Genomic DNA, 26,777 nt, shown 5'->3' on the forward strand with positions numbered 1-26,777 from the left:
CCTCATCCCTCCGCTCTCCTCCCGCTGCCATGGCAATCCGATGAGGACCAATCACCAAGTCCCCGCCTACCCTTCATGTCGTCAACATTCGAATCGTCCAATCGCAAGTGAAGAGGGCGGGGCGGGCAAAAAAAATAAAAAAAATAACCACGTGCTCTCAACCAAGCTTCCCCAACCCTTTTACACCGCAACGCCAACCTTGACAGACCGGAGGCGCGCACGGATTGGCCGCGTCCCTAGCAACCTCCTCGGCGCGCCATTTCTTCTGAGAGGCGGCCGCGCTCTCCCGCCTCCTGTGTGTGAGGAGAAGAGGCCCCGCCTTATGCCCCTCCCCCTCCCGGGGCTGAGGACGCGGGGGGAGGAGCCCGCCTCCATTATTTATATTTTGTCTCCCTTTTTATTTCCTCCCCTCCTTCAAAGTGTGACACGTCCGCAGTGAGTGAGTGGCGTTGGCAGCTTGTCAATCCGTCACCGGGGCCGGCAGCAGCGGCGGCGGCGTACAGCGGGGCGAGCAGCCCGAGCCATAAATCCCGCCCGGGAGAGCCCCGACTACAGCGGCCCCATCCATCTCCCCTCATCACCGCCACCGGGAGGAGGAAGGAAAACTTTTTTGATTGCTGCTCTGAGGCATCACCATCATCATCATCATCCCCCCTGTCCCCGTCTCCTCTCCGGGCACCTTAACCATTTCTATCACCTCTGCTGTCATCAATACTCCACAAGTTCTGCTTCTTCTTCTTCCCAGAGACTTTTCTTCTATTCATCTTATTTTACTATCTCCATTTATTTTATTGGAGGTGATCAGCGAGGAGCTGCAGCTACTACTACTCCCCCTATCCCTACTACTACTCTACTACTACTACTCCATCATTGGAGATTGTCAGCTCCTGGACCAGAGAAATGACGGATGGAAGAAGCCGCTACATCCTAAATTACTGAGAGGACTAAGGAGAACGCCAGCACCATGCCTTCCCAAGAAATGTATCAATCTTAAATTACATCTTTAATATTTAGAATTTTTTTTAAAAAATTTTTGTACGTTGGAATAAAGCATTTTGTTGTTACATCCAGGACTGTCCTCCGTCTTACACCGAGAATCTGTCACCTCTCTCACACCCGGAATAAAGAATTCAGTCCTGACTCTTTTTTTTTGGACAGTAAGGTTCTGATGCATTGAATTTTGCTTTTGCGATACTTTGTGTCCTAATGGGATGAATCGGAAGTGGCTTTGCCGAAGATAAAGAAGTCCGAGACCTTTGACCTTTTCATGAGACCCCCCCAGAATTTGTTGTATTTGCTGCATGCGGTGGGATACAAGCGCGCTGGAAATAGACCCCCGTCTCAAGGCAGAAATCGAATTGTACCTGCAGCTTGTGTTACTCTGTATCAGCCGGCAGCAAGGCTTTTGGATGGAGTGAAGAACTGTATTCTACGCCCTCTGTCAGTGCACCCAGCAGCTGGGGATTTACGCTTGTTGTCATTGTTGATGTGCGGGGCACTGACCCCCCAAGCAGTTGTGCCCCTGACTGTGAGGTTGTCTCCTTGCAGTCTGTATTTCAATTGATTTGGCTGCGGAGAGAGGAGTATGGACGATCCTACCAGGATGATGCAGACTATGGCCGGGGTGGCTATGGCCGGTCACTCGGTACAGGGGGGAATGACTTTACCTCCTCCCCATGGACATGATGGGACAGATGGGGATGGCAGGAAGCAGGACATTGGCGACATCCTTCACCAGATCATGACCATCACTGATCAGAGCCTGGATGAGGCACAAGCAAAGTTGGTTTCCATCGCAATAAAAAAAAAAAAAATTACACACACATATAGACGCAGCCTCACGCTTTCCCTCCCCACACATGAGAGCAGCTCATCACTCCTGTACATCCTGGAGTGAGCAACTTCTCAACGCAGGCAGTTTGTCAAATAATCCGACACATGTTTGGGTAGCAACGACGAGCTGAGGCTGCGATGCAGCTGGAGGCTCCTTCATGCAGGAGGCAAACTGATATAAAGAGGAGTTGCAGCAGCTGTGATTGTGTGTGTGTGTGGAGATGCTGCTCCCTCCTTGTAGCTTCCAGTCCATTCTTCTCTCCAGGGCAGGATCTGGCCCTATATAGGAAGAGTGATAATTATAAATAAAATCAGTCAATCTGTACACGATTATTAGTGATGCCCATAAACGCAGCGAGTCCCTGGTTATCCGGATTCCCCATATAGAGCATTATTTATAGGTCAAGCTTTCAGGACCACTTAGCTTTCTTCCAACGAGCAATCATCTGTAATGTAAGACAACACGAGAACTTCCTCTAGACGCGGCGTCTTTTATCCCAGCAGCTGCCAAGTTCTTCCTTTTACAAATTGTTTACATGATGCATAAACATTCTAAAGTAGGTGCAAGGAGCTGGATCTTCTTGTGCCCATTTTATGCCCTTAAACAACCTATGTACCACTCGCTTGTCCTTACTATGGATGCTTTGCATGTTTTTCGGGAGAATTAGCAGCACATGCGACTGCAGAGAAAAAAAATCAATGTTAGGGAAATCTACTGCAGCGTCAAAGTTGGCTCCTTTTTAATAAATCAGTTTTGATATGGATTGAAGCGCTTTATTGCTGACAGGCGTTGATTTATATTTGCAATAATAGTCGGCTAATCTGACATGTGAGTAAACACTAGAAATTGGGAAGCTTTTAGTGGGAAAGCTTCTACTTTTTCTATTTAACTCGTTGTAGTCTCTACTTGGGCACTGGGCAAAGTTCATGCCAAGTTATCAAAGTTCCCCTGACACTGGGATCAGTAGGAAGATGTGGAAGATACTGTTACCCAGTCTCTGATTTTAGTATATTCATTAAATATTATTGTATGTATGGAAGGGTGTGTGTGTATATAAACAGTATGTGTGTAACATTTCTTATATATATAATGCAGAAGTAAATATACAGGTGTGTAAGATAGATACATACACATATATACATGAAATATGTAAGAGTACAAAAAAGTTGTATATTCTATGACCTCTATATCTCTACTATCTTCTCACCCACAACTCATCTTTCTGTGTACTACCTATTATCAATGATCAATGAATTATCTATCTACTCATTCTCATATCTGTCCATCCACATACAACTACCTGTTTATCATCTATGAGTTATCTCTTGCCTGTCAATCCATCAATTATCTTCTCTGAATTATCCACAACTTACCTTCTATCTATCTATCTATCTATCTATCTATCTATCTATCTATCTATCATATTAGTCAAATAATTATCTATATAGTCATTATATCTCTCTCTACCTGTACATCTATGATCTATGAATTATCTATTTCATATCAATCCATCAATTAGTGATCTATCTTTTCTCTTTTATATATTTTTCTGATTCTGTATCTTTTCTTTTTTTTTCCTCCAGAAAACATGCACTAAACTGTCATCGGATGAAGCCAGCCCTCTTCAGTGTCCTATGTGAAATCAAAGAGAAAACAGGTAGGAGTTGTAGTCTTTATTAACCCTGGTGGCACTCCGTTATACATTTACGCCATTGCTTTGACGCTGGGCCACGCCATCTTTGTTTCCCATAATATTGTGCGGTCAAGTACCAGTGCAACAAACAGAATGTATTGATTATTTGTGTACATATCGTGGCAGATGTTGGGTGGGGATGGCCATGGGCACACTTACTCCTGTCAGGCCTACGGATCAAGTGACTACGGAAGGTTAACCCTTTTTAAACTGGATAGGAGGCAGCTCTACAGGCCGTAAAGTTGTGCCTCACAATCCACAAAAATAAATTGTTCCTAAGTCTTGTGGTTTGTAGGATGCAGGAGGAGGAAAATGCTAAATCTATGTTACTCCTCAAAATCTATAGTCCCCCGCCCCTCCAAAAAGTGAAAAGATCAATAAGGAATCTGTTGTAGTGACATTCAATCACATCAGTAATTAACCATCAAAATTGCTGGTAAAGATGTCTTGATATTGACAGATGAGGAATGAATTCCCCATTAAAGAATAGATAGAAATATGAGATTTTATTCAAGATTTCCTCGTCTTAGTCAAAGATGTACTATTGTCATAATCAGTATGTGTATATATGTATACACACAAATAATGTGTATGGTGTGATGCCACATATGTAAGGTACCTGACTCTGTACATAGTTGGTCTTTGTATATCGGTGATACATAGTCACATGACCACCTTTTCACATTTTTATTTTCTGGATTTTTCTTATGTATTTTCTCCCCCCCCCCCCCCCCCCAAAAAAAAGTGATCATTAAATAATCTGGGGATTTCATTGGTGTCAAATCACCAGAACCTATTAAGGGTGTCAGTTTCAGTGTTGAGCTTGTCATTGATACATTGTAGCAAATCAAATGACTACAATATATATATTAATTGCTGGCACACCTAATCAATCACCGTCAATTTCTGTGTGTGGAGAGGGTTTTTTTTTTAACCCCCTCCCCAAATCTATCTCGGTAATTGCTGCTTTCTGCTGGAATAATACACAATGACCTGATCTTATGAGCGTTTTTACTGTTTACTAAAAAATCACTGGGCCGTTTAGAAATTCACTGGTAAATTTGTGGGCATTCTTTATGGTCACCTTTAATCATACTAAATATTTTTTTTTTTTCATATGATATATGTGTGTGTACTAATTTATATAATATATTTTCATAACTCAAAATCAGTCAGTACAGCGGTACAAAAAACTTTAATTTTAGGACTATTTATTTTTCTCCAGCTTTGCGTTGTGGAGCTTCTTTGCCCCAGCGTATGTTACCACTTACCAGGGCAAATTTTAATAATTGAAATAATTGTACACTTCATTCAGGCTACAAAATGAACCTAATCAGAGTGACTAGTGCTGTAAGCAAGGTGTCAAATCTCAGATCTTCATAGATTAGATAGGGGGCGAAACCGCCTCCGCGGCTGAAAGGGCTGATCGGTACAAATGTCCACTGGCACCCCGGGCTTAGGAAAGTGACAGTAAAATTGACAAAAGGAAAAATGGAAATTGGAAAAGACGTGCCTATTACATTATGAATGAGCACAAGACTCTTCAGTCGTTTTTAGCAGACAAAGAACCCGGTGCATTGGCCATGACATCAATAACTAGCAGAATTGTTTAAATGAGAAGATTCGGTTTGCATCATCATCTAATTTTTTTTTTTAGCGTGATGTAAAATCTTCGGGTGGATGTATGGATTTTGCACATTGCAATGCTGCCGTGTGGAGCTGTGGAAGCAGCTGCTCCTGGAGTTGGAAACAATGCTGAATTTCAAGTGTTTGTTTTTATCCTCGGTGGCGGCAATCTGTTTAATGTCACAGAGGGCGGCTGGTGTGTGTGTGTGTGCTAATACCAGCCCGGCAACTTTTACCTTATTAGCCGGCGAAAATGAAAAGGGTCAGGAAACGTCTTTTGTTTTCTGACCGCTTCATTGTTTCAAAGCTTCTCCCTTACACGGGGAAATGTATCAAAACACTGCACGAGGGAGACGCTTCCCTCCATCCCCACCTACACTTCAGGACTGTTTTATTATGTTTGTTCATTTTAATTATCACATCAGCCGGCAGGTTTTATTGAATAAAAAGGCAGATAACAAGCAGGTTTGACTTTGGCCAGCACATTTATTATCATCTTCTTCTTCTTCTTCCTATTTTGCATACTTGCAAGTGGAAATTCTTGCAAAAAAAAATATTTTTTTTCCAATTGGTGTTAAAATTATAATTTTATAGTTACCCGGCATTATTAACGGCAACCACAAGATAGCAGCAGGCGTTTGCTTATTTTAAAAAATGTATTTTTTATATCGTGCTCTAGAATTATTTCCTTTTTTTTTTTTTTCGGAGGAATATTTGGTTTTTGGGATCCGCTTTTAAAATTTGAGACGTTAATCACCCTCCCAAATCATTCTTCTTGCTTTGAAAAAAAAATTTTCTAGACGCTGAGAGGGAGATTAAGGCTGCATGAGCTGTGTTTGGTGCATGTAGATGAGAAATGACCTTTTTGGGAATTAAATAAACAGGCTGTGTTTTTTTTTTTTTTTTATTCCAGCTAGCCACAGGCATAAAAATCGATACACGGGAACATATGATTGTGTATAGTTTTTTTTTTTTTTCCCCCTCTTTTGTCAACAAGCTTGAGCCTAAATGTAAGTTTTTTTTTATCCCCTAGTGGGAATACACTGGCAAAACTGTAAGATTGCTTCATTAGTATTTGCGAACTGAGAAAATTAGAAATATTTGTTAGTTTGACATAGGGGCTGTAATGGCTCCATAGATCTTGGGATACAAAACAAGACAAATACTTATAGAAAAAAAAATAATATACAGTAGGTGAAATATTTTCCGCTTTGGTCTCTACACCTGTGCGGGGCCCATCGTTCCTATAAAACTTTACACATCTTCTCTTTAATTTTTACTTTTGATCTTGGAACATAGACGTCCAGCAGGAGGCTACATTGACAGCTGTCAGCCACCCATAATATAGGCACCGTGGAGCCGAGAGCTTAAATGCCATTCATTTGGTAGTAATGTCTAATGGCATACATGATGGTTTGCCAGATTTGTGGCCTTTTGCGCGTCTTCTAAGCAGGACAGACTTGGGAAGATCATAAAATGTAATGAACTTCTCCACTGAGCGAGGTGTCCGCGGGGGGAAAGCTGGAAGGACCGTCTCGGGCTACTTGAAAGATTTTTATATGCCTAAAGAGAGTCAGTAGAAACGCTCACTGAACATTTTTGACCCAGAAAACAAGATGTGAGTAGCCAGTCGAGAGAATGTTAACCTTTTTGTTGCCGAGGCAGAGGCATCCGTATGGCAGAAATGGTAGTCCGTATCTCATTACTTATTAGTAAAGATAATTTGGGTGTAATGCAATGAGTTAAACCTGAAGAGCAAGGTATAATATGCTATCCACACGCCATTAGACAGTAAAATAAAAAAAAAGCAACTTGTGGCTACACATTAAGAACCGACTGTTCAGGGGAGAATAAAATTATCCACTGGTAGAAAATAGAAATGTACCGGTGTATGCACCTGCAAAGACGTGGTGGTGGGGGGAAAAAAATCTACAATATTAATTTCTCAGCTTGACATAACCTTTAGAAAGTGCTGATTCTAAGTGATCAGACATACCTTTGTTCCTATGTCATTTTTAGAGTTGTGATAAACCACCTCCCTCAGACCCCCCCCCCCCCCCCACGTGTATCTTCTACACCTTCCACTCCAAACCCTTGTAACGTATAACTGCCCCAGGTAAAGACTATAGTCTTATTGTGTTATAGACACTGACAACATTTTGTTTATTGTGTATTTCATTTCATATTTGGTCATTGTTTTGTTTTAAACATATGCCTGGTGATCTATATAAAGATATCATAACACTGTTGTTCTGTTATAGAAGTGCCTCGTTGGTTCATGTGGCCACTGATGAGCTTCATTATTTCCATTGTACAAACTTTATATGGACATTTAACACTTTACATGCCATTTATTGTTATGTCCTGTTATGTGTCATATCTGTTCTGGAATAGCTTTGGCACAGTCTTATGTAAAATCTCATGCTTTTTGCAAATTTGGCTCTGCTACATCTACGTGACAGGTTTAGCAGGTCCATTGCAATCCCGAATCTTTCTTGCCATTCCTATTTATTCTAAAGAAGAGTAGTCGTGTTCTCTCTGTATTCAAATCTGGTTAAATAACTTTTCATTGAGCTAACACAGAATCTTACCCAAATGTAAATCTCAAGTGATCCTAATGCTACACCCACTATTATCGCTGCTGGGTGCTGGAAAGGGAGGTCCATTTAGTAAACAAAATCTTTTTTTTTTTTTTTTTGTCATTGCCGGTTGTATTTTAGCAGATTCAGTGGTTATGAATGGGTTAAACATCCAACAAAACTTCAACTCAATTACTGAGCTCTGTTTCCAGTGTAGATGTCGGCTTCCTCTGGTAAGGTTAGGCGGGAGCCAGTTATCAATGCAAATGTAATAAATGAAGATAATGAGGGGCGTTGAGACAGTAGGACGCACACACATATGTTCTATGTTGTGGCGGGTATCTTCAGCAATGATCTGGTTTTATTGGGGAGGTTGGTACATGGGAATGCAGCCTCACCCCCAGACTGTACACTTTTTTTTTTTTGCCTTTTGTGTGTGTTTTGCATTGTGTGTTAAATTTTTTATTTTCTCCTGAATTGATGCATATGTTGGTAGTGTGTAATTATTACAGTGTTGGGACAGGAGAATATTCCACATTTTATTTCTTTTCCCAGCATCCAGAAGCATTTTATGAGGGCGGAATGAAATGTCATATATTTTCTGATAAAATAAAAGTTATCACATCCCGAAATAGAGCTTTTTGCATAGCGGACTTTTCTAGTGTAAGTAAGGGCGGTCTAAGAGGTCTGGAATATGTCGATGGGGGAGATAAGGTTTAGACGTGATTTTGTAGGAATTTGATGGATTGATCTTGATTGAATAGTGAAGTCACAGTCTAAATCAATAGTAATCCATTTGCTATGTTCTTGTAAACCATAGATAGTCCACTCTATGGTTCATGCACCATTCTTTCTAAATCTGATCTAAATATTAGGTAACGGTCACCCTAAAGATGAAGAGTGGCATTGTGGGAAGATTATGATCGGACAAGCATCGCTTATACATTTATAATGCCTCCTTTTTGTTTCTGTGGTCTTAACATTACTTTTTGTCTTCCCAATAGCTTTTATGGTGGATTTGAGGAGTTGCTCGGGATAGATGTACTGATATACAGTAGCTGTATCAAGATGATATAACACAGCGGCTACAGAGTGTCTGAATGATACACATACACACACGTAATGTAGAAGGGTAGATGCATAGATCGTGTACAAATGGCCTGGCATCAGACATCATACTATAATTTTGCTTGTCTTGATATGCTAAAATAAAAATCAACGTTTGTCGGCAGCACCTCTTTTAATGTGAACAGGGAATGCACTGCCCACAGTAATGGAAACCGACGGGGGGGGGGGGATGGCGTGAACAGTTGTCTGGACCAAAGTTCATTCGACAAAAACTTGACATATTAATGTAAGTAAACAAGCGCATGTTGACTTCTGTATTATACACTCCTGTGGTGATGGTTATGATAGATTAATAATAGATTATACCACCGATACTCGACCTCCATTTGTAGATGTACACAAATATTTACACCTAAAAATATTTGACCGGCGTATATAAAGAATTTGATACGTTAGTTACATCAGACAATTCATTGGTTTATAGATACAAGTGTATACAAAGTGTTCTAATCGGAATCCCCATCATCTCGTCTGGATCATCGGTTTGTGATATATTTCATGTTGTTAGATATCCATTATGGTGACTATATAAGGAGACTAGGTGCAGGGATCTCGGCATACATTGTGAGACAGGTGTCACACAGGTTAGACATTCTCTTAGATAACCCAAGTGACACTCTTTACATGTCTGCACAGGGTTCATCTGCCTCCGTTTTCTGTACCTTTCCATTATTATTACCCCTGCTGACAGACGCATTACCATTATAACAAGTAGTAGCTAATACGGGTCCTGACGGGGGAGTCGTTACATGTGACGTGTCTAATTGCTGGAAAGAGAAGTATATGTTTGCTTTTCCCTCCCATAACCTAGTACTTCACACCAGGAGGAGAAAGCCGTGTTTGTCTGTTCCCCCAGCCCTAAACTCTCACAAGGTGAACAGAGCGGCGCCTTTCTCATCCACATGATAACCCCCCCGTCACTGCTGCTCTTTAGGCTGCCCCAGGTTTTGAATTATGAACGTTGTAAATAATTCACATCAAATATTTAATATAAATTATTAAAGTTTCTGTCGGGTCTCACGTTTAACGTCGCTCTACAAATCCGAGCAAGTCGTGATGAATGCCAATCTGCAAACACGCACGTTCTGGATGGAAATGCTATAGGCAGAGCTCCACCCTCTTACCCAGCGTCCAGTCACTGGGCAATATTCATTTTTTCAGACCGTTTTGTATGAAATGTAGAGAGGGAAGGATTGGGACTTGATTATTCCTGCTATAACTGGCGGACGGGAGACTCCATTATGGCCTAGTACTGTAATAATCCTATACATTTCAGACGTAGGTAGTGAATATAGAGGGTATCTGTTGTATGGTATCCTTCATGTTGAAATTTTGTCTATTTTATTCTTGTTTTTTTATGCTTTGTTATATACTTTTGTCTTGAAGTTATATTATCTTTGCAAATCAAATTTTTTTGGATTTTAAAAATGTTGGGTTGTCATAAGAACCAGGATTAACACTAAAGCTTCATTACAGACACAGTGGATAACTCTTACAGCTGATTATTGTAGCCTAAGGCTAAAGTAAAGTAAATTACCAACATCCAGAGGTCCGTTTGTAACTAGGGGCCGTCTGTAAGTCGGGTGTTCTTAAGTAGGGGACTTCCTGTATTTCCTTTTTTCAAAAGGCCTAATCTTATGTAACTTCTATACGTACCAATATGGAGGCAACTTTTAATTGTGACCATGTATATCTGTAAATAGATGTATATCTAAGTATATCTGTCTCTAACAAACCCCTCCACTTACACTCCCTCACCACTACGCCATGTTTTTGTCGACATTTTAAGATCATGAAAATAAGACAGAGAAAATTAAATCCGTCCATTATTTCTTTTTTCACCCAGACTAAATGCACCATTTTGATCAGAAATTTAGAGGTTCTGCAAAAGAAACATTTTTATTTTTAACATTGTTGTCGGTGGGGAAACAGATTGGATGCCTAATGCACAGAATACTGTCTGTTTTCAATCAATGAACTTTGTATCTGATCACTTGAGATACATTTTTTTTTTACCTCCACAATGTAAGTTTCTAGTTCAGAAAACAAATCTAACATGTATTATATAAGTGATCAGTTTTAAGTACTGATGTCATTGGCTTATCAGCTGCAAGGAAAGATCCTGAGGAAACCCCTGTAGCCTGACATAAACTTTGGAGTAATTGTGTGGTTTTACTGACTGTAGCAGGCAGACAGATCCGTCCTCACATCAGCGAGTGCGCATAAAAAGGCAAATTAGAAAGCCGGCGTTTTAACAAACTGTGTACGATCTTCCTGGTGCGTGTGTTCTCCTTACAGCCGCAGGGAGCTTATAGAAATTGCCAATAAATTTAACAAAGCCACCGAGACGATAGACCTCAAGAATTCCCATTTTGTCGCATAAAATTGTAACGCTCGCTGAATTAGCTGCCAAAAAGGGGTCGTCTGTCCTTACGCGAGGTTCCCCCCTTTAGCCCACGTCACAGCTTCTGTTCATTGTCTGCTGGTTTTTTTTTTTTTTTCGGGGGAGAGAGAGAGGGGATATTGGCCAACAATGTAAAGTGACAGAGCACATTCTAGTGTGGTGCGGTTACAGATGTAAGGCTGGATCGCTGACACCAGGAATCACGAGTGAAGTGTTTCAGAGGAGGAGATTATAAATAATCCTATTACACATATGTTGCGTCTTGTGTTTTTTCTCGGCGTTTGTATCCCGCACACCACGAGTGCCTTTTATTTAAGCCGCCGCAGCGAGAGGAAGTTGTACCGTGCGTAATTATTTGCCGCCGGAGGAATTAACCCCTCGGGGACCAGAGCGCAACACATTAACGATTTAGGTGTCGTCAAATGATGATTAAGGTGAAGCGTGCATGATCCACGTTCATAAAGGGATACGGTATAGTAATGTGGGGATTTGTACATCTATATAGATGGATATATACTGTGTGTGTATATATATATATATATCTCTTTCTGGTTTTCGCAACACGTAGCAGTGTATTGTAAATAAGTTTCCGTGCTGTCACCCTCCTGCATCCTGGACCTTGTTAGCGCAGACAAAATTTTTTGAGAGATATACATTGTGGCTTTCGAGCGCAGAACGTCCTGAGATAAAACACACAGACAGACAAAGTCAGCAATAAACACCATCCACTATTACAGAAAGTTTATGTATAGTTCCGTCTGGCAGCGAGTGAACTTTTGAGCTCGAGCTAAAGAAAAAAAAATATTACGTATCATCTTGGCTTTCCCATTTCAGGACTGACAGTCCGTGTACTGGAGTTTTACGGATTTCACGGGTCATAATTTATTTTTCACATTATTGTTACTAGCCGTTCATAATGATAATTATTATTGCTAATGCCGCATCAGTAATGCCTAATATTACAGATGTAATTCCCATTGCTCATGACCATCTGGTCTCGGTAATGCATTGACACCACATTGAATTGCTTTAGATTTCTACCGGGCTCATTTGTTCTATACTAAGTTTTATTATGTAGTATTACTTTTGTGACTTGCTCGGAAACATGACCGTCTTTTATTGCATTAATTGGAAATACTTGTTGCCTGCGTAAATGCATATGTGCAGAATGGGCCAATGGAAAGGGTTACATTTTTGTCTTTTGTTCGGTACCCAATTTATGCTAAATTCTTTAGCTGATTTTGATAATAGGTAGTAAATGACCCGTTTAATATTTTTGTTTAATTTTAGTCACATCATTTTACAAAAATATTGTGATAATCCTAAACTCTTTGGACACTTCTTGTTATATCACTATTCAGCAGGCATCTCCTTAGCTTCAATCAGACAGGATTACATTAAAAGGTTATACCTTTATAATAAAAAACTGCAAAAAACACAGGGTCCACCATTCATAATGGCATGAAGTTCACAAATCTCCTTTTCCATTTTCCTGTAACATGACCGTGCATGTAACATACATAGAGCTGACGTGTTTCGGGCAACACCTAAGGTAAGACTAAGGGCAGTTATTGCCCAAAATGCATCAGCTCAATGTATCCTGTTACAAGAATAACACATTCCCTAATTCACTGTTAACAAAAATACAGCATTTCACAGATATAATTCCAACCTGTCTCTATCCGTTCTAGTGTTTACAATTTTGGTTTCCCTGGATACGACCGTAAAACTGACTATGGTCGGATTCTTCTTAAGAATAGATTCTCCTGTCTGCACACTGCAGTGCTCTCTGCCTCCTGCCCCTCCCCTCGCATTGCAATTCCAGCTCCGACACCGGCACTTCCTGCCAGCAAGCAGTGTGCAGAGCCTTAATGTAAAAGCTACAGACAGGAGGCATATAGCAGAGCTGACTCTGTGTGTGTTATAGGTGAGATGTAGCAGAGCTGAGAGTGACTTTGAGGGAGATTTATCAGAAGTGTCTTACAGCAGAACTGTAATAAATCTCCCTCATTGTGTTTTATAGCCATATAATGGATCTCTTCACCTTTCATCTCTCTTTTTCTATGAGTCAGACACTAGTAAAATGTTCAGAAGATAAATGAAAGTGTAGATGAACCCTGTACCCTGATAATCTAAGCACATTGTCAGCACACAGCATCTCCTATCACAGAGGGATCATGAAGTGTCTGCTCAGAGTCCCTGCCCACACTCTTCTTACACTGACTAGTCTAGGGAGTGATAACAATAAACAAACAGCAATAAAACCGACCAAAATTGCAAAGTAAGGGGGTTAACAATTATCTTTTATTGTGTAAACCTCATTAGTGGATTAAAATTTGAAAACTTTGTTTCCTGGGGAAAAAAAAAATTCCTTTTAAGTTGAATTTGTATGTAAGTTGGAACAGGTATATTTTATGATTGTAACTCCAGGCAAATTGTTTTGTCCCTGTGACAACTGTATTTTCTAAAATTTTCCCTGTCTTGGGAACAAAGGTTATCAATAAAGCTCCATTACAGACACCTTACAGCTGATCATTGCAGCCTGGGACTATAGTAACATCCAGAGAGATTCACCAGAGGTCACAGGGGGCAGAGAGGCCCTTTTGTAACTAGGGGTCGTCTGTAAGTCAGGTGTCCTTAAGTCGAGGATTTCCTGTACTTAAGGAGGGGGGTTAAAAGGTGAATTCCCTGGTAATTTTTTTTTTTTTTGGTTCGTTGAAATGACTTCTCTGATAAGTGGTGAGAACACAGAATGTATCACTATGACTAGTGAGAAGGTGGGTAAGTCAGTGGACCCATCTGTAGTTGTATGGTCTAGCTGTCAGATCCAGTGCAGCATGTCCAGTGCTTGGGGCAGGACACCCCGGCAGCTGTAGTGCTGTGATACAACTACACATACGCACAACACAGGCCAACTCTTCTAGAGCTAAAATGAGTCCTAATAACTGCAGGCAAAGCCGCTGCCTCTCCTGCTGGGTTTTCTAATGTTATACATATCATTAAGCATACAATACTTACATTGGATATTCACTAGGGGAACTTGGAATATTGCAGTTTCTGAAATACAGAATTTCATGAACTCATACAAATGTGCAAACTCCTGATGTATAGTATTGTATCGGCTGCGCAGTGAAATAGTAATGAGTGTGTTGGTATATTCAGTGGCTACTATTCCAGCTCACCGAAAATATCAGGAGTCTAGATTAAGGCTTTGGTGGTGATCGCTATTCAATCAACGATGAAGTAGTCGATGGTTTGTAATCCACCTTTTATTCTAATGACAAAATACTTTGAAGTGTAGGTTTGAAGTTTTGCAAAAGCCTCAGATGAGATGGAAAAAAAAAAACGAATTAAGGCCAAGATCACGTCTGTGTCCGGCAGGTTCTGTTACACTAACGGGGGAAAAATTGCATTACAGAGGGCGTGTTTTTTGTCGAATATTAACAGAGAAGGTCTGTTAACTAATCAGATAACCTTGGTTTTTGAGTGTAACAAAAAAGCCCAGAAGCAGGTGTGAACGGGGTCTAAGAGGCAATATTCACTCTACCAGTAGAAAAATAACTACCCCTTTAAAACTGATGAAATTGCCACAAGAAGTGTCCAGTCTAAAAGCTGCCATAATGAAATCGCCTAGGAAGTCATTTATTAGCGGAATGTTACCAATGCTTATTGATACCAGCTAACTAGTTATCTATCTATCATCTATTTCATGTTTGTCTTATCTATCTCATATCTATCTATGTATCTATCTATCTCATATCTATCCCTCTCTTCATCTATCTATCCATTCATCTATCTATCTCATATCTGTCCCTCTATCCATCTATCTCATATATGTCCCTCTCTTCATCTATCTATCCATCTATCTATCTATCTATCTCATATATGTCCCTCTATCAATCTATCCATCCATCTATCTCATATCTGTCTCTCTATCCATCTATCTATCTCATATATGTCCCTCTATCAATCTATCCATCCATCTATCTCATATCTGTCCCTCTATCCATTTATCTCATATCTGTCCCTCTTTTCATCTATCTATCTATCTATCTATATATCTATCCATTCATCTATCTCATATCTGTCCCTCTCTTCATGTATCTATCCATCTACAGGCGGTCCCCTACTTAAGGACACCCGACTTACAGACAACCCATAGTTACAGACAGACCCCTCTGACCTCTGGTGAAGCTTTCTGAATGCTTTACTATAGTCCCAGAATGCAATAATCAGCAGTAAGGTGTCTGTAATGAAGCTTTATTGATAATCATTGGTTCCATTACAGCAAAAAATGTTTAAACTCCATTTGTCACTGGGGCCCAAATTTTTTTTGTCTGGATCTACAATTATAAAATATACAGTTTCGACTTACATACAAATTCAACTTAAGGGCAAACCTCCGGACCCTATCTTGTACGTAACCCGGGGACTGCCTGTATCTCATATCTGTCCCTTTATCTATCTATCTATCTATCTATCTATCTATCTATCCCTCTCTTCATCTATCTATCCATCTATCTCATATCTGTCCCTTTATCCATCTATCTCATATCTGTCCCTCTATCCATCTATCTATCTATCTATCTATCCATCTATCTCATATCTGTCCCTTCATCCATCTATCTATCTATCCATCTATCTCATATCTGTCCCTTCATCCATCTATCTATCCATCTATCTCATATCTGTCCCTCTATACATCTATCTATCCATCCATCTATCTATCCCATATCTGTCCCTCTATCTATCTATCTATCTATCTATCTATCTATCTATCTATCTACCTGTCTTTTTCATATCTCTCTGTCTGTCATTCTATCGTCTCAATGTTTTTGTCCATGTTCATCTCAGTGTAGCAGTCACTGGATCTTGTAATTTCAGATATTTGGTTATAGACAACCCTAGTTCCAGATCTATGTGTACATACAGCCATACATGCATGTTATGTGTATAGGTATATTGGAGATCTGTCTCATCTTTCTTGTATATATTTATGTATCTTTATCTTCTATTATCCATCGATTACCGTATCTATCATCTAATATTTATTATCTAATACTATCTATCTATCTATCTATCTATCTATCTATCTATCTATCTATCTATCTATCATCTCAGTGTTGTTTCCCCAAGCATAAAATAAAATGGAGCAGCCCCCGGATCTTGTAAATTCAGATACTTAGCAGATGCCGATAAGTTTGGCAATTATCATTTTCCTTTCTTTTCTTCCTCCGTCTTGGCGAACAGTAGTAAAACAGTGTGCGGTAAAAGTGTTTAGAGAGGGAGATAAATAAGTTGAACAGTTTTGCAATGCAAAGTGGTTGGTGGTATGTGTATTTTTTTTTCTCTGAGCCTTTCTTGGCTTCTTCTAAACTGCTATTGTGAGCCCCAAGCAGATTTTCCCATTGCTAATGTCCTAGAAGTATTAATTCACTTTGAAATGCTAATTAGAGGGCATTATGCAAGAAATGAGATTAAGTGGCAGCGTGAAGCCATTTGCCTGTCAGTAAATTGAGAGTTTTAGCATCAAGAAGAGCTTTGTTTTTTTTTTTTTTTCCTGCGCGTTTTCCTCGATTTTTGCATATAAATAAAATTGATTGAAAGCACTCAAGAAGCTTCCAGAACCGAGCAAGATCTTTCCATCTTTCCATCCGCCCTTTGTACAGATCCAAAATATAAAAAGCAACAAAGTAATGGTGAAGGCTGCAGACTGGTCCGGGTTGCGTAAAGCACAACTTTAAGTGACCCGTGCGAATATTTATAGTGCAGGCTCATTATCATGACATAAGTTACTCATTATAGTTTTATGTGTTCATTCATTTAGGAAAATAGAGCAAAATAATAAGGTGTGATCAATACATATTATCAGTCACCACAAACCTGGCTTGGAAGCTGAGCTGCAGTACCTGGTCCGGCCACTACACCATGTATTTAGCTGTATACCTCCTGCAGCAGCTGATACCAGATTATTGGTGAGGGTGTTGGGCCCCCACTGATCTGGTAGTTAATAGATGATCACTATCTCTTTCTAGGACAATCCCTTTGAGTTGGGATAGGTACAGGTGGTTTCATGCCAGTAGGTGTTACAACAAATGCCTTGTACAGCCTCATGTACCTGGTGGAGCGAAGTGTGCACCTGTTTTGTCATTGTGCCACCATAGTATACCTGGCACATTTCCATCTTTCTGGGTGACTTCAGGGGCCTTTAAAGTCAATTTTAGGCAATTGCTGGAACATCTGAGATGGGAGCATTCAAATTACTGCTGAAAATTTGAGCAGTACCGCACACATGCCCAATTATTTTACTACCGCATGCAGCAGCTTTCATTCAGAGAACGTTTACATGTTGCATTTAAGGGTGGTGACACACATGGCAATTTTAGGTAGTTTTTTGTTAGTAAAAAAAACGCATGCGTTTTTGACCAGTTTAAATTGAGATAATTGGTCAAACCTGTTGAAAACGAATGCGTTATTTAACGATCTAAAAACGCGCTAACTAAAAACGTCTAAAAAATGGCCTAAAAACGCCATGTGTGTCACCACCCTAAAACTGCATTGTAATCAGTTTTCATGTGGTTTTAGATGCGGTTTCTTATTTGAACAGGTGAAAGACCTGAACTGAACAGGTGAATCGTATTTATTGAACTGTTTCCCCTTTTAAAATGAAATTCACCTGTTCATTTAATGGGGAGATTTATAATGGTTTCTACTCCTGAAAACTGGCGTAGACACCCTGCAACCACCAACAATTGCAATGATGTCCTCCTTTACGTGGTAGCATGGAGGGGCGTGAAGGGGGTCAGGGGGAGTGGCGCACTCGCTGCAGCAGGTTAACGCTTGTAAGTAAGTGTGCGCCTGCTGCGCATATAAGACCAGTCATAGAACGTAACGCGCAGCCCAGTCCGCAGGTACATTAGGATGCAGGAGCCTTTTGATGTATCGGGAGGGATGAGAATTTCATCATACACCAACCCACGATAAATCTCCCCCAATGTCTTTCACCTGTTAAATTAAGAAAATTAAACCTACAAGACTACAGACTACATAAAAACTGATTGCAGTGCAGTTTTATCTGCAATGTGTGAACACACCCTCAGGGAATCATTACAAGACCTAGTACAATAATTAAGAGGGATTTTCAGCCCTGAAATCCTCAAATAGGTGTGCCCTTACATGCATGGATACAAGGGACCTTCTTGGCTCTTTGAAGGTCCTCCAATGGTCCTTAAACTGCAGGACTCTTTTCTCAAGAAGGTTGGTTCTGGTACTGTATATAGGGAGTTATAATGTCAAACCATTTAAAAGAAAATTGGCTTGTGGTGGACCAATAATTTTAGTACGGTCCACGGCCTATTGCGGTCTTAATCCAACCCAGGCGCACAGAACTTCTAATTTGTATGTGGATCTAAACTTTATTTGCTCTACAGCAACATTTCATTTTAAAACCATATGTTTAATATTCTGCTGACAGCCCAGACTACACAGACTACACAGACTACACAGACTACAGTATCCGAGTGGTTTACTCAGCTTATTGAAGGTGGTGGACTCCTTGTAAATTTCCCGTTCTCCAATGTTCACCTGGTATCCTGCAGAATTGTTTCCCATGCAATCTACCAGCTGAGGTTGGCCACTTTCTGCTAGCTGCTTTTTATGTTCACTACTTTTCATAGTAAAAACACGTGTTGGAGTGTTGTGTAAATCGGTTGGTCACATGCACCCGTGTCCCCAAGCAGCGTTTCCACAGTTGTGAGAAGTAAGAATTGGAGCAGACGTTGTATTATTAGTAATGCCTTAGCTTTATTTTATGACCGCCGAGAGCCATTTGTTAGAAAGTGGCCAACCCATTTAAGTCAGAAAATCGCTGTCGTCAGCAGATTCCAGTGGACATCAATATTCTCGGAAAACTAGGCCAAACAGTCACGTATAGCCACATGGGTTATTGCGCTTCCAGCTTCAGCTGTGGTATATGCAAACCAATTCTAACCCAGCAATGGTTTGCGAAAAAAGAGAACTTAATTGAAAATATTTAGGGCAAGTTAAGGGGGCAAAGTGACCACTACAGTTTTACTGCCTCTATAATATAGGCGACAGTAGACTTGTACAGACCCCTGCCAAATATGTTCTACACCTGCAGGGATTCCATGGGGAAACATTAATACAATCACTCAATGCAGGTAATGAGTTTTCATGAATCAACTACATGACCACTAAGTCCGCTGTCTCTACTAATAATTCCCGGGTAAAGATATCTTCCATCACAATCTATCTCGTTAGTTAGTGGTGATGCATTATATGATAATGAGAACCAACAGAACCACTAGCCTGTGACTAGTAAGAGCAAAATACCCGTCATATCCAAACAAAATTACAACATGGAAGAGTTTTTTTTTTTTTTTTTCCCCTTCTTCTTTCAGAATTTAGTGATGGTTTTAACAATATTGGAACCTCGCTGTTACAAAATAATGCATTTTATTATGCTTTTTGGATTAAGTATTACATAAGACAAGACGAGACTTTTAAGACTTCCACCAACACTTTGCATCAGGTTGTGGTAGTTTTGATTTTTATCTTTAGCTTTCACTGTTTCTAAACAATCCATATCAGGTGGGTGGTCCTGAATCTAAAGAGAGAGTCTGGCTCCACCCACCTGACAATAGAGAGCCTAAGTAGCACATTTGTTGCCCAAACTAATGCTATACTAATACTAATGATTTTTCAGTAATGGTCGGTGCTACAGAGGGGAAAAATGGTCCTGATCAATGGTACCTATTAAAATATACAAAAGGAGTTGCTTTAAAATTCACATAAATGAAAGTTCTATTATAGAACTACTAAGTAGATTAACGCAACTCAATGTAAACATATAAGTAAAGGTAGAGTGTCCACCATGGCTCAGCCTAATCTGACACCTACTTCTTCAACAACGGCTCATGTGTAATAATTATTTGACACTTTTTTGATAAATTTCGGTTCTCAGTTTGCCTGAAGATTTGTGGCCTACGATTTCTAGATTCCTATGGAAGCAAATATGCAACAAGTTATACATTGAATAAATAATATAGCATTGAGAGGCTACAAGAATGCAACAAAGCGCTAAAAAACGTAACTCTCCATTCCTGTGCTGTTTATCTGGCCAACACTGCTGCCGCCCCGGTGATGTGCTTCACGTCTGATGCACCGATTTATCAGAAGGCTCTGCAGCCAATCACAGGTCTGACCTCTACAATTTAGGCTGGTCAGTGATGTGCCGTTTTTTTAAAAGGGGTCACTGCTGAGGCCTTATTCTACACTTCCATTTGCAAGGTTAGTGAAGACCCTTTTAAAGGGAACACATTGCCTATATGTTTTTCAGCAGTGTTCATTGATGTGTATGTTAGAGTGTTGTGGGCATGCTCTGTGACCTGTGCAGAGGTCAGTGCACTTCTCAACCCTCCCTGCAATTATGATGGGATGACTGCGGGAGTGCGTGATAGATTTACCTTCCAATCTTTGTCTTTAACTCTAGAATTTAAGTGAAGAAACTACAGATTTTTTTGGATTTGCCCATAATAATCGTAATAAATAAATATTAATTCTATAGCACCATCATATATGCATCGGTTTACAGGTCATGGGGCACATCTCCAAATAACAATAACATGGTCAAACAAAACAATAGGAATGAAGGCCCTGCTCACAAGAGCTTACGATCTTTGAGCATAACATCAGTGCTACCTTTGTGCATTGGATAACGCTCACAATTGCCTTTTATTTCATCTTAAAGGGATGAATTGTCAGATTGTTACTCCCAGACATCAATTAAAAAACAATTGGATCCCATTATTGTATAATTTCTGATCACACCTTACATTAAAGTATCTACAGCCAAAGTCATCAAGCATGTAGATGGCAAGGATGTCTATAGGATAGAACAAGCTGCACGTTCCCAGCTCTGCTGTTTCTTACAGCTACGTCTGTTTCCAAGTCTTGTGAATTCCTGTCCCTAAACCCTGTCACAATATGACTTAGGATTTTAGCCTTATGGTCAAAATGTGCAATGATTCCTATTTGACCTCATGGATGTATATATCTTACCATTCCTGAGTAAATTACCCCTCCATAAAAAGTACAGACAGCGATTGTGCAGAGCCGAACATGATCCATAGCGCCAATGTGTGAGTTTTATGGCATTTTATGCTGAAGTTTTCTCAAAAATTATAGCACAATCCTGTCACTATAAAACCCGATGATAGGTAATAACAGGCAGGGGGAGGATTTCAACATTTTTTTTTTCTTGTTGTTCCTGAAGAAATTGATTGTTTTTTTCCTTTTTTTTTTTACACAAGCAAACAGCAAGCTCTGGGAAAATTAAATTGTTGCCTAGACAATAGATATTATAGCATTTATCAGGATTAAAACTAAAGAAATCTACTTATTGTATGCGTGGAATGGATATCCTCCACAGAGTAGCGCTATTTTACCCCAAAATAACAGGTTTCAGGAAATTTGAGGCTTTGATTGGTGAAATCTAACAATATTATTATGGAGACTGGAGGGATTCATGATACACTGGTGCATGATACACTGGTGCATGATGGTCCCCCGGCACCTCTTGAATCTTTCAGCAGGCTTTGACCTCTTGATATATCCTGCTGCAGTTGTACGGCTGGGTTGTACTACATGAGGTGTGATCTGGCCTGCACCACTTCCTGGACCCCTATGCCATCAGGTACGCCCCATCTAGGGCAAGTGGGGAAATGGGCAAAATTTTCTGGACATATTCCAGATATAGCGCCTATTTCAGGGCTTGTATACCAAAATACAGGCCCACAAGCCCTGCTAAACCCCCCCACCCTTCATGTTTAAAGAGGTCATCTGAAGACTAGTCATTTCAAAGTGGTATTCCCACGAAGACAAGTTTCTTATATATACTCAGGGTAGCAAAATAACACATTCTCTAATTCACTGTTATGAACAAAAATACAGCATTTCACAGATCTAAGTCCAACCTGTTTCCTCTTGCCCCTAGACGCAACCCTGTAACTTCTGACTTTAGGATCGGGTCGCCATCTTGGATTTCTCTGTGATGGCTGTGCTTCCTTAATTTCTGTGTCTTTCTGCTCTGAGCCTGTAGCCCCGCCCCCAGCACGGAGCTCACAGATTCACTTCCTGCCAGCAAACAAAAGCTGCAAACTACAAGGAGATAAATGGTCCAGTGGAAGGGGCAGGCAGGAACATGTCTGCGAGAACAGATGAAGCAGAGCTAAAAGTGTAACAGTGTAAAAGCCTGTCAGCCTCTGTCATCTCATCATCTCTCATCTGTCTCATCTCTTTTTATGTGTCAGTGTGTTAGTAAAATGTCAGTAGCCAGATAAAAGTGTATGTACACCTGTACCCTGATAATCTAACCACATTGTCACCCCACAGAACTAGATGGATCATAATGTGTCCATACTCTGGGATTTTGCACTGAGCAGCCTAGGGAGTGATAGGAGCTAAAACCGCAATTAAAGTAAAATTGGGGGTAAAAGTAAGGGGTTAAAATGAACTTTATTGTGTAAACATCACTAGAGGATTGAGATGAGTGAATTTTTTTTGCGTGGGAAAACCCATTAATGTAGGTGGGACATCAACTTGGGATATTTTAACTGTTGGTCAAATTGGAAAAAGTGGGCTCACAGATTGATTTACAAGCATGGCATGTAGTACTTGTTTTCTCCTGTAGTAGTCACTGCAGGGGGAGTGATGCTCTCCCCCTACAGTGGCCACTACAGGAGAAAATTAGTACTACATTCCATCCATCATAGACTGATCATTGGAGATTTCTGAAGCTGGATCCAGTTTTCTCAGTGTAAAGGGATCAGTGGTTCAGCATTTGTACTGACACTCTATCCAAACTCTATATTATAACAGATATTAAGATGCCTTGTACTTGGCAACCTTCACTATACAAATTATACAGTTTCTCTTACTGTGATTATTGGATTACCTTTTGATCATTAAAATTCTAGTTCTGCTAATGCATAATGTTGATTTCCATCTGCAGTTTTTCTCCAGTCCAAAGTTTTTATTTTCCAGGGCGTCAAGTACATTGCCCTTGGACAAGCTGCCTATAACAATCAAACAAAATGAAGAAATGATAACAGCACAGTCTTACAAGCCTTACGTACCCAAAATTCTGAGACGAATAGCTCTACCTGCAGCAAATGCTAAAATATTCAGTTATTTATTACATTGTAAACATGGATATGTTGTTGCCATAACAGCCCTGTAAGTGACATGTAGGAATGGAAATGGAAAAGGACACTTACCTGCCCAATTATATAATATAATCAGTAATCTGTACTTATATACATATTATTATACATGTCTCGGACATCACTTTGTCTCCATCCATGGACGGATTGCCGCTATTCTAGCAGCCTGATTTTTTGTTTTCTGGAGGGGGGAGGAATCTGTCTATTCCGACTTAATGAAATCTGCAACATCCAAACAACCTGACTTATTTTTTTGCAAATTGATAGCGGGGACACTGCCAGCTCTGTTTTGCATGACAAAATGCTACTCGTCTTCACTTCTCTCTTGTACTCAGGGAAAAGGAAAATTAGAGATTTTTAGTACGTCTGCACATCATTAGAAAGCTGTATGGAGTAGGTGTATACAAACTACTGTCTCTTGCTTGTTGCTTATAGCAGCTACTCTCAGATACTAGGATACAACACTTTGCTCACCAAAAGTGTGTGCGATTCTGTGACTATTTGGCAGTAAGAATACAAATCTTGCGGAGATTCTAGAAGTGAATTGGAGTTTTTATTGATGTCTATGCTGGCATAGGAGAGTGTGACTGACTAGTGACCATAGTGACAGTCACTTTACATGTATTGCAGGGTCATATTGTGTTCTTCGGGTTTTGCAGCTTTAATGATATGTTCCATAAACCGATGAGTATGTATTCAGCCAGGTCCATAGGTGCACACCGGCTAGCTCTTACTTGCACCAGCACTGTGCACCTAAGGCCGCAGTGCCCTCCCCTTTCCTACAGGGTCCGGGTCCAGCTGGACCAATAGTATGCCCCGCCCCTGAGGAAACTTGAAGATATGCTGGTAGTAGATATAAGGAGAATCGGCAAGGGAAGGATGTCTTATTTTTAAACAGTTTTTTAATTTTTTTTTAATTGAATCAATATTTTATCAATCCCCAAATTTGAATTTTTTTTTTTTTTTTGGTAAAAGAGAATAGATCTATAGGGATATAACACTCAGCATTGATGCCGATTAGCCACCTGTGTTGGACCTATAAGAGAATGAAAGTCAAGTGGCTGTTCCGAGTTATTACAACTCGGCTTCTATCCAGGTATATAAGAGCTAAACTTGAGTAACCCAGCGCTGTCACTACACAGAGAACGTAGCTGTGATCCTGACTCTGTTCTCTTAGATCTGGCACCAGCAACCCTACAAGAAGATCAGAGAGAGAGGGGAAGTTTCTGATAAATTTTGATATATTACTTTTTATTTCTGAGATGTAAATCAGATCTGTTTCACACTTAAATTATTGAAAGACTCGTGCCTGAAAAAGCTGTCGTTCATTACTGGTGAATAGAGGCGCAGGAAGCTTACAATTAAATGGGTCGTCTTCTATATGGGTTTTATAAAAACTACCCGAGCAGCGTCTTTACCCTCTGCTGCCTGACTTACCCAGCAGTAATAATAACACAGATCACAGCGCTGCTGCTATGTCACCCCAGAGGTGGCTGCACGCTGACCTGTGAGGAATAATTGTGAGAGCACAGTGGCACTGATAGATATTATTACAGATTGCCTGTCCTGGCTGGAGCTCTGCAGCAGGAAAGCAACTTGTCTTGTTCACAAAGTGCTAGTGTTTGTGCTCTTATCCACAGCATCAATATAAGCCATTCTGTCAGCGGCCTGGCTGTGGTCAGCAGGAATGTAAATATTTGTAGGGTTAGTGTCTTCTACAGGCTTCAATCTACTGCGAGAAATCTGTTCTGTAAGTAGATTCCCGGAAAACAGTTTTCCATTCATCCGGAAAACAATTGTCTTTGTTATCGGAGAGGCAGGGACGGTGCTTGTGCAGCCACCAAATCCAGGCTTGCTGCCACTAGCTGGTGGTAGCCATTGCCAACACATACTTCCCATGCGTCAGTGCCAGGATACGGGTACAGAGAGGGGATTTATCCCAGCCCTGACAATTTCCATATTGTTGAATGGATGGTTAAATGGTTTTACACGAGAACCAAAACGCGGAAAGGCAGAATAACGACAGAAATGTTCATGTTTCATTTTCTGCTGATGGCTGCATAGTGAAATGTTCATTGCGAGTCATATACTGCACAGTTGTAAAAATCCGCTTGCACATATATTATATATTGTTAAGTTGTCACATCATGGCAGCCAGATGCTATCCTGAGGATCTTACCCTTACAGCTGCTAGTCATGTGCTCTGAAGCACAATGTGGAAACTTCTGGCCCCAGTCTATTAAAGGGCCCCTAGCTATAATGGTAATAATATTCCTTTATCTATATAGCGCACACAGATAACGCAGCGCTGCACAGAACCTGCCAAATCAGTCCCTGACCCCAATGGGGCTCCCAATCTAATCAACCTACCAGTATGTTTTGGAGTGTGGGAGCAAACCATGGTGAGAAGATACAAACTCTTTGCAGATGTTGACCCTGGGACCTGAACCCAGGTAACTAGCGCTGCAAGGCTGTAATGCAAACCACTCAGCCACCGTGCTGCCCATAGCTACGTGTCATTTATAATACAGAGGAGCCCTTCAAGCACTCGGGTCCAGCAGCAAACTGTAGCCATCTTGCTCTTTTGTATTTTATTAAATTAGTTATTTAAAGGTAGACGTTAGTGGCATTAATATAGGATATGCCACCGATGTCCTATCAGCAAGGCTGCGGCCTCCACTGATCGCTGGGTCAAAGTTACATCAACTTTTTTTATTCTTTCTGCTGCTTTGTTCCAGAAAGTAAGGAGAGGTTATAGTTTATGGACCCCAGCAGGTCTTAAGTTGGTGGAATATTTCAAATTTCTATCATAAAATGATCCCTATAAGTAAAAGTAAAAAAAAAGGTAGTGTTAAATCACCTGAAGGCCCTAAATCAAATTGCCTTCTACCTGTATGAAGTCTTCTAACAAGTGATACTGTATTGTAGAGATGGGAAATGTTATAAATGTGCTGATTCTGGACACATGCGCTGTTTTAGGATGTTTGAGGACCTTATAAAGGTCCTTTTAACTGCAAAACTGAAAGCAAAACAAAGGAACTCCCTCCTTTCCCAAGATGCTTGGTTCTGGTACTGTATCCATGCAGTAAATGTCAACCCGTGACCATCTTTATCTGCCCGGATCAGCTTGTTAAATAAAAAATAAATAAAAGGAAAATCCCTTCAGGACATGTACAGTATAACGGCTGCTAAAGCCATTTTTATGATCTCTGTTGCAGGAAATGAGGCTAAATGACAATAATACAAAATTGTTATTCATTCTCCTGGTGTA

General features: G+C 40.3%; 1 protein-coding gene across 2 annotated transcripts in view; it reads left to right on the forward strand.

The window, feature by feature from the left end:
• Positions 1-210: 210 nt before the first annotated feature.
• The window catches only part of PBX3 (PBX homeobox 3), a 155,717-nt gene continuing 129,150 nt past the window's right edge, over positions 211-26,777 (forward strand). The window contains exons 1-2 of one of the 2 annotated variants that reach the window (XM_072123774.1): positions 211-1,782; positions 3,418-3,491. In XM_072123774.1, the coding sequence (XP_071979875.1) occupies positions 1,586-1,782; positions 3,418-3,491 (271 nt within the window). In that variant the 5' untranslated portion in view covers positions 211-1,585. The remainder of the gene's footprint in view (positions 1,783-3,417; positions 3,492-26,777) is intronic. The other variant, XM_072123775.1, reaches the window with a different exon arrangement.

This window comes from Engystomops pustulosus, chromosome 9 (assembly GCF_040894005.1).
Source record: "Engystomops pustulosus chromosome 9, aEngPut4.maternal, whole genome shotgun sequence".
Classification (NCBI taxonomy): Eukaryota; Metazoa; Chordata; class Amphibia; order Anura; family Leptodactylidae; genus Engystomops; species Engystomops pustulosus.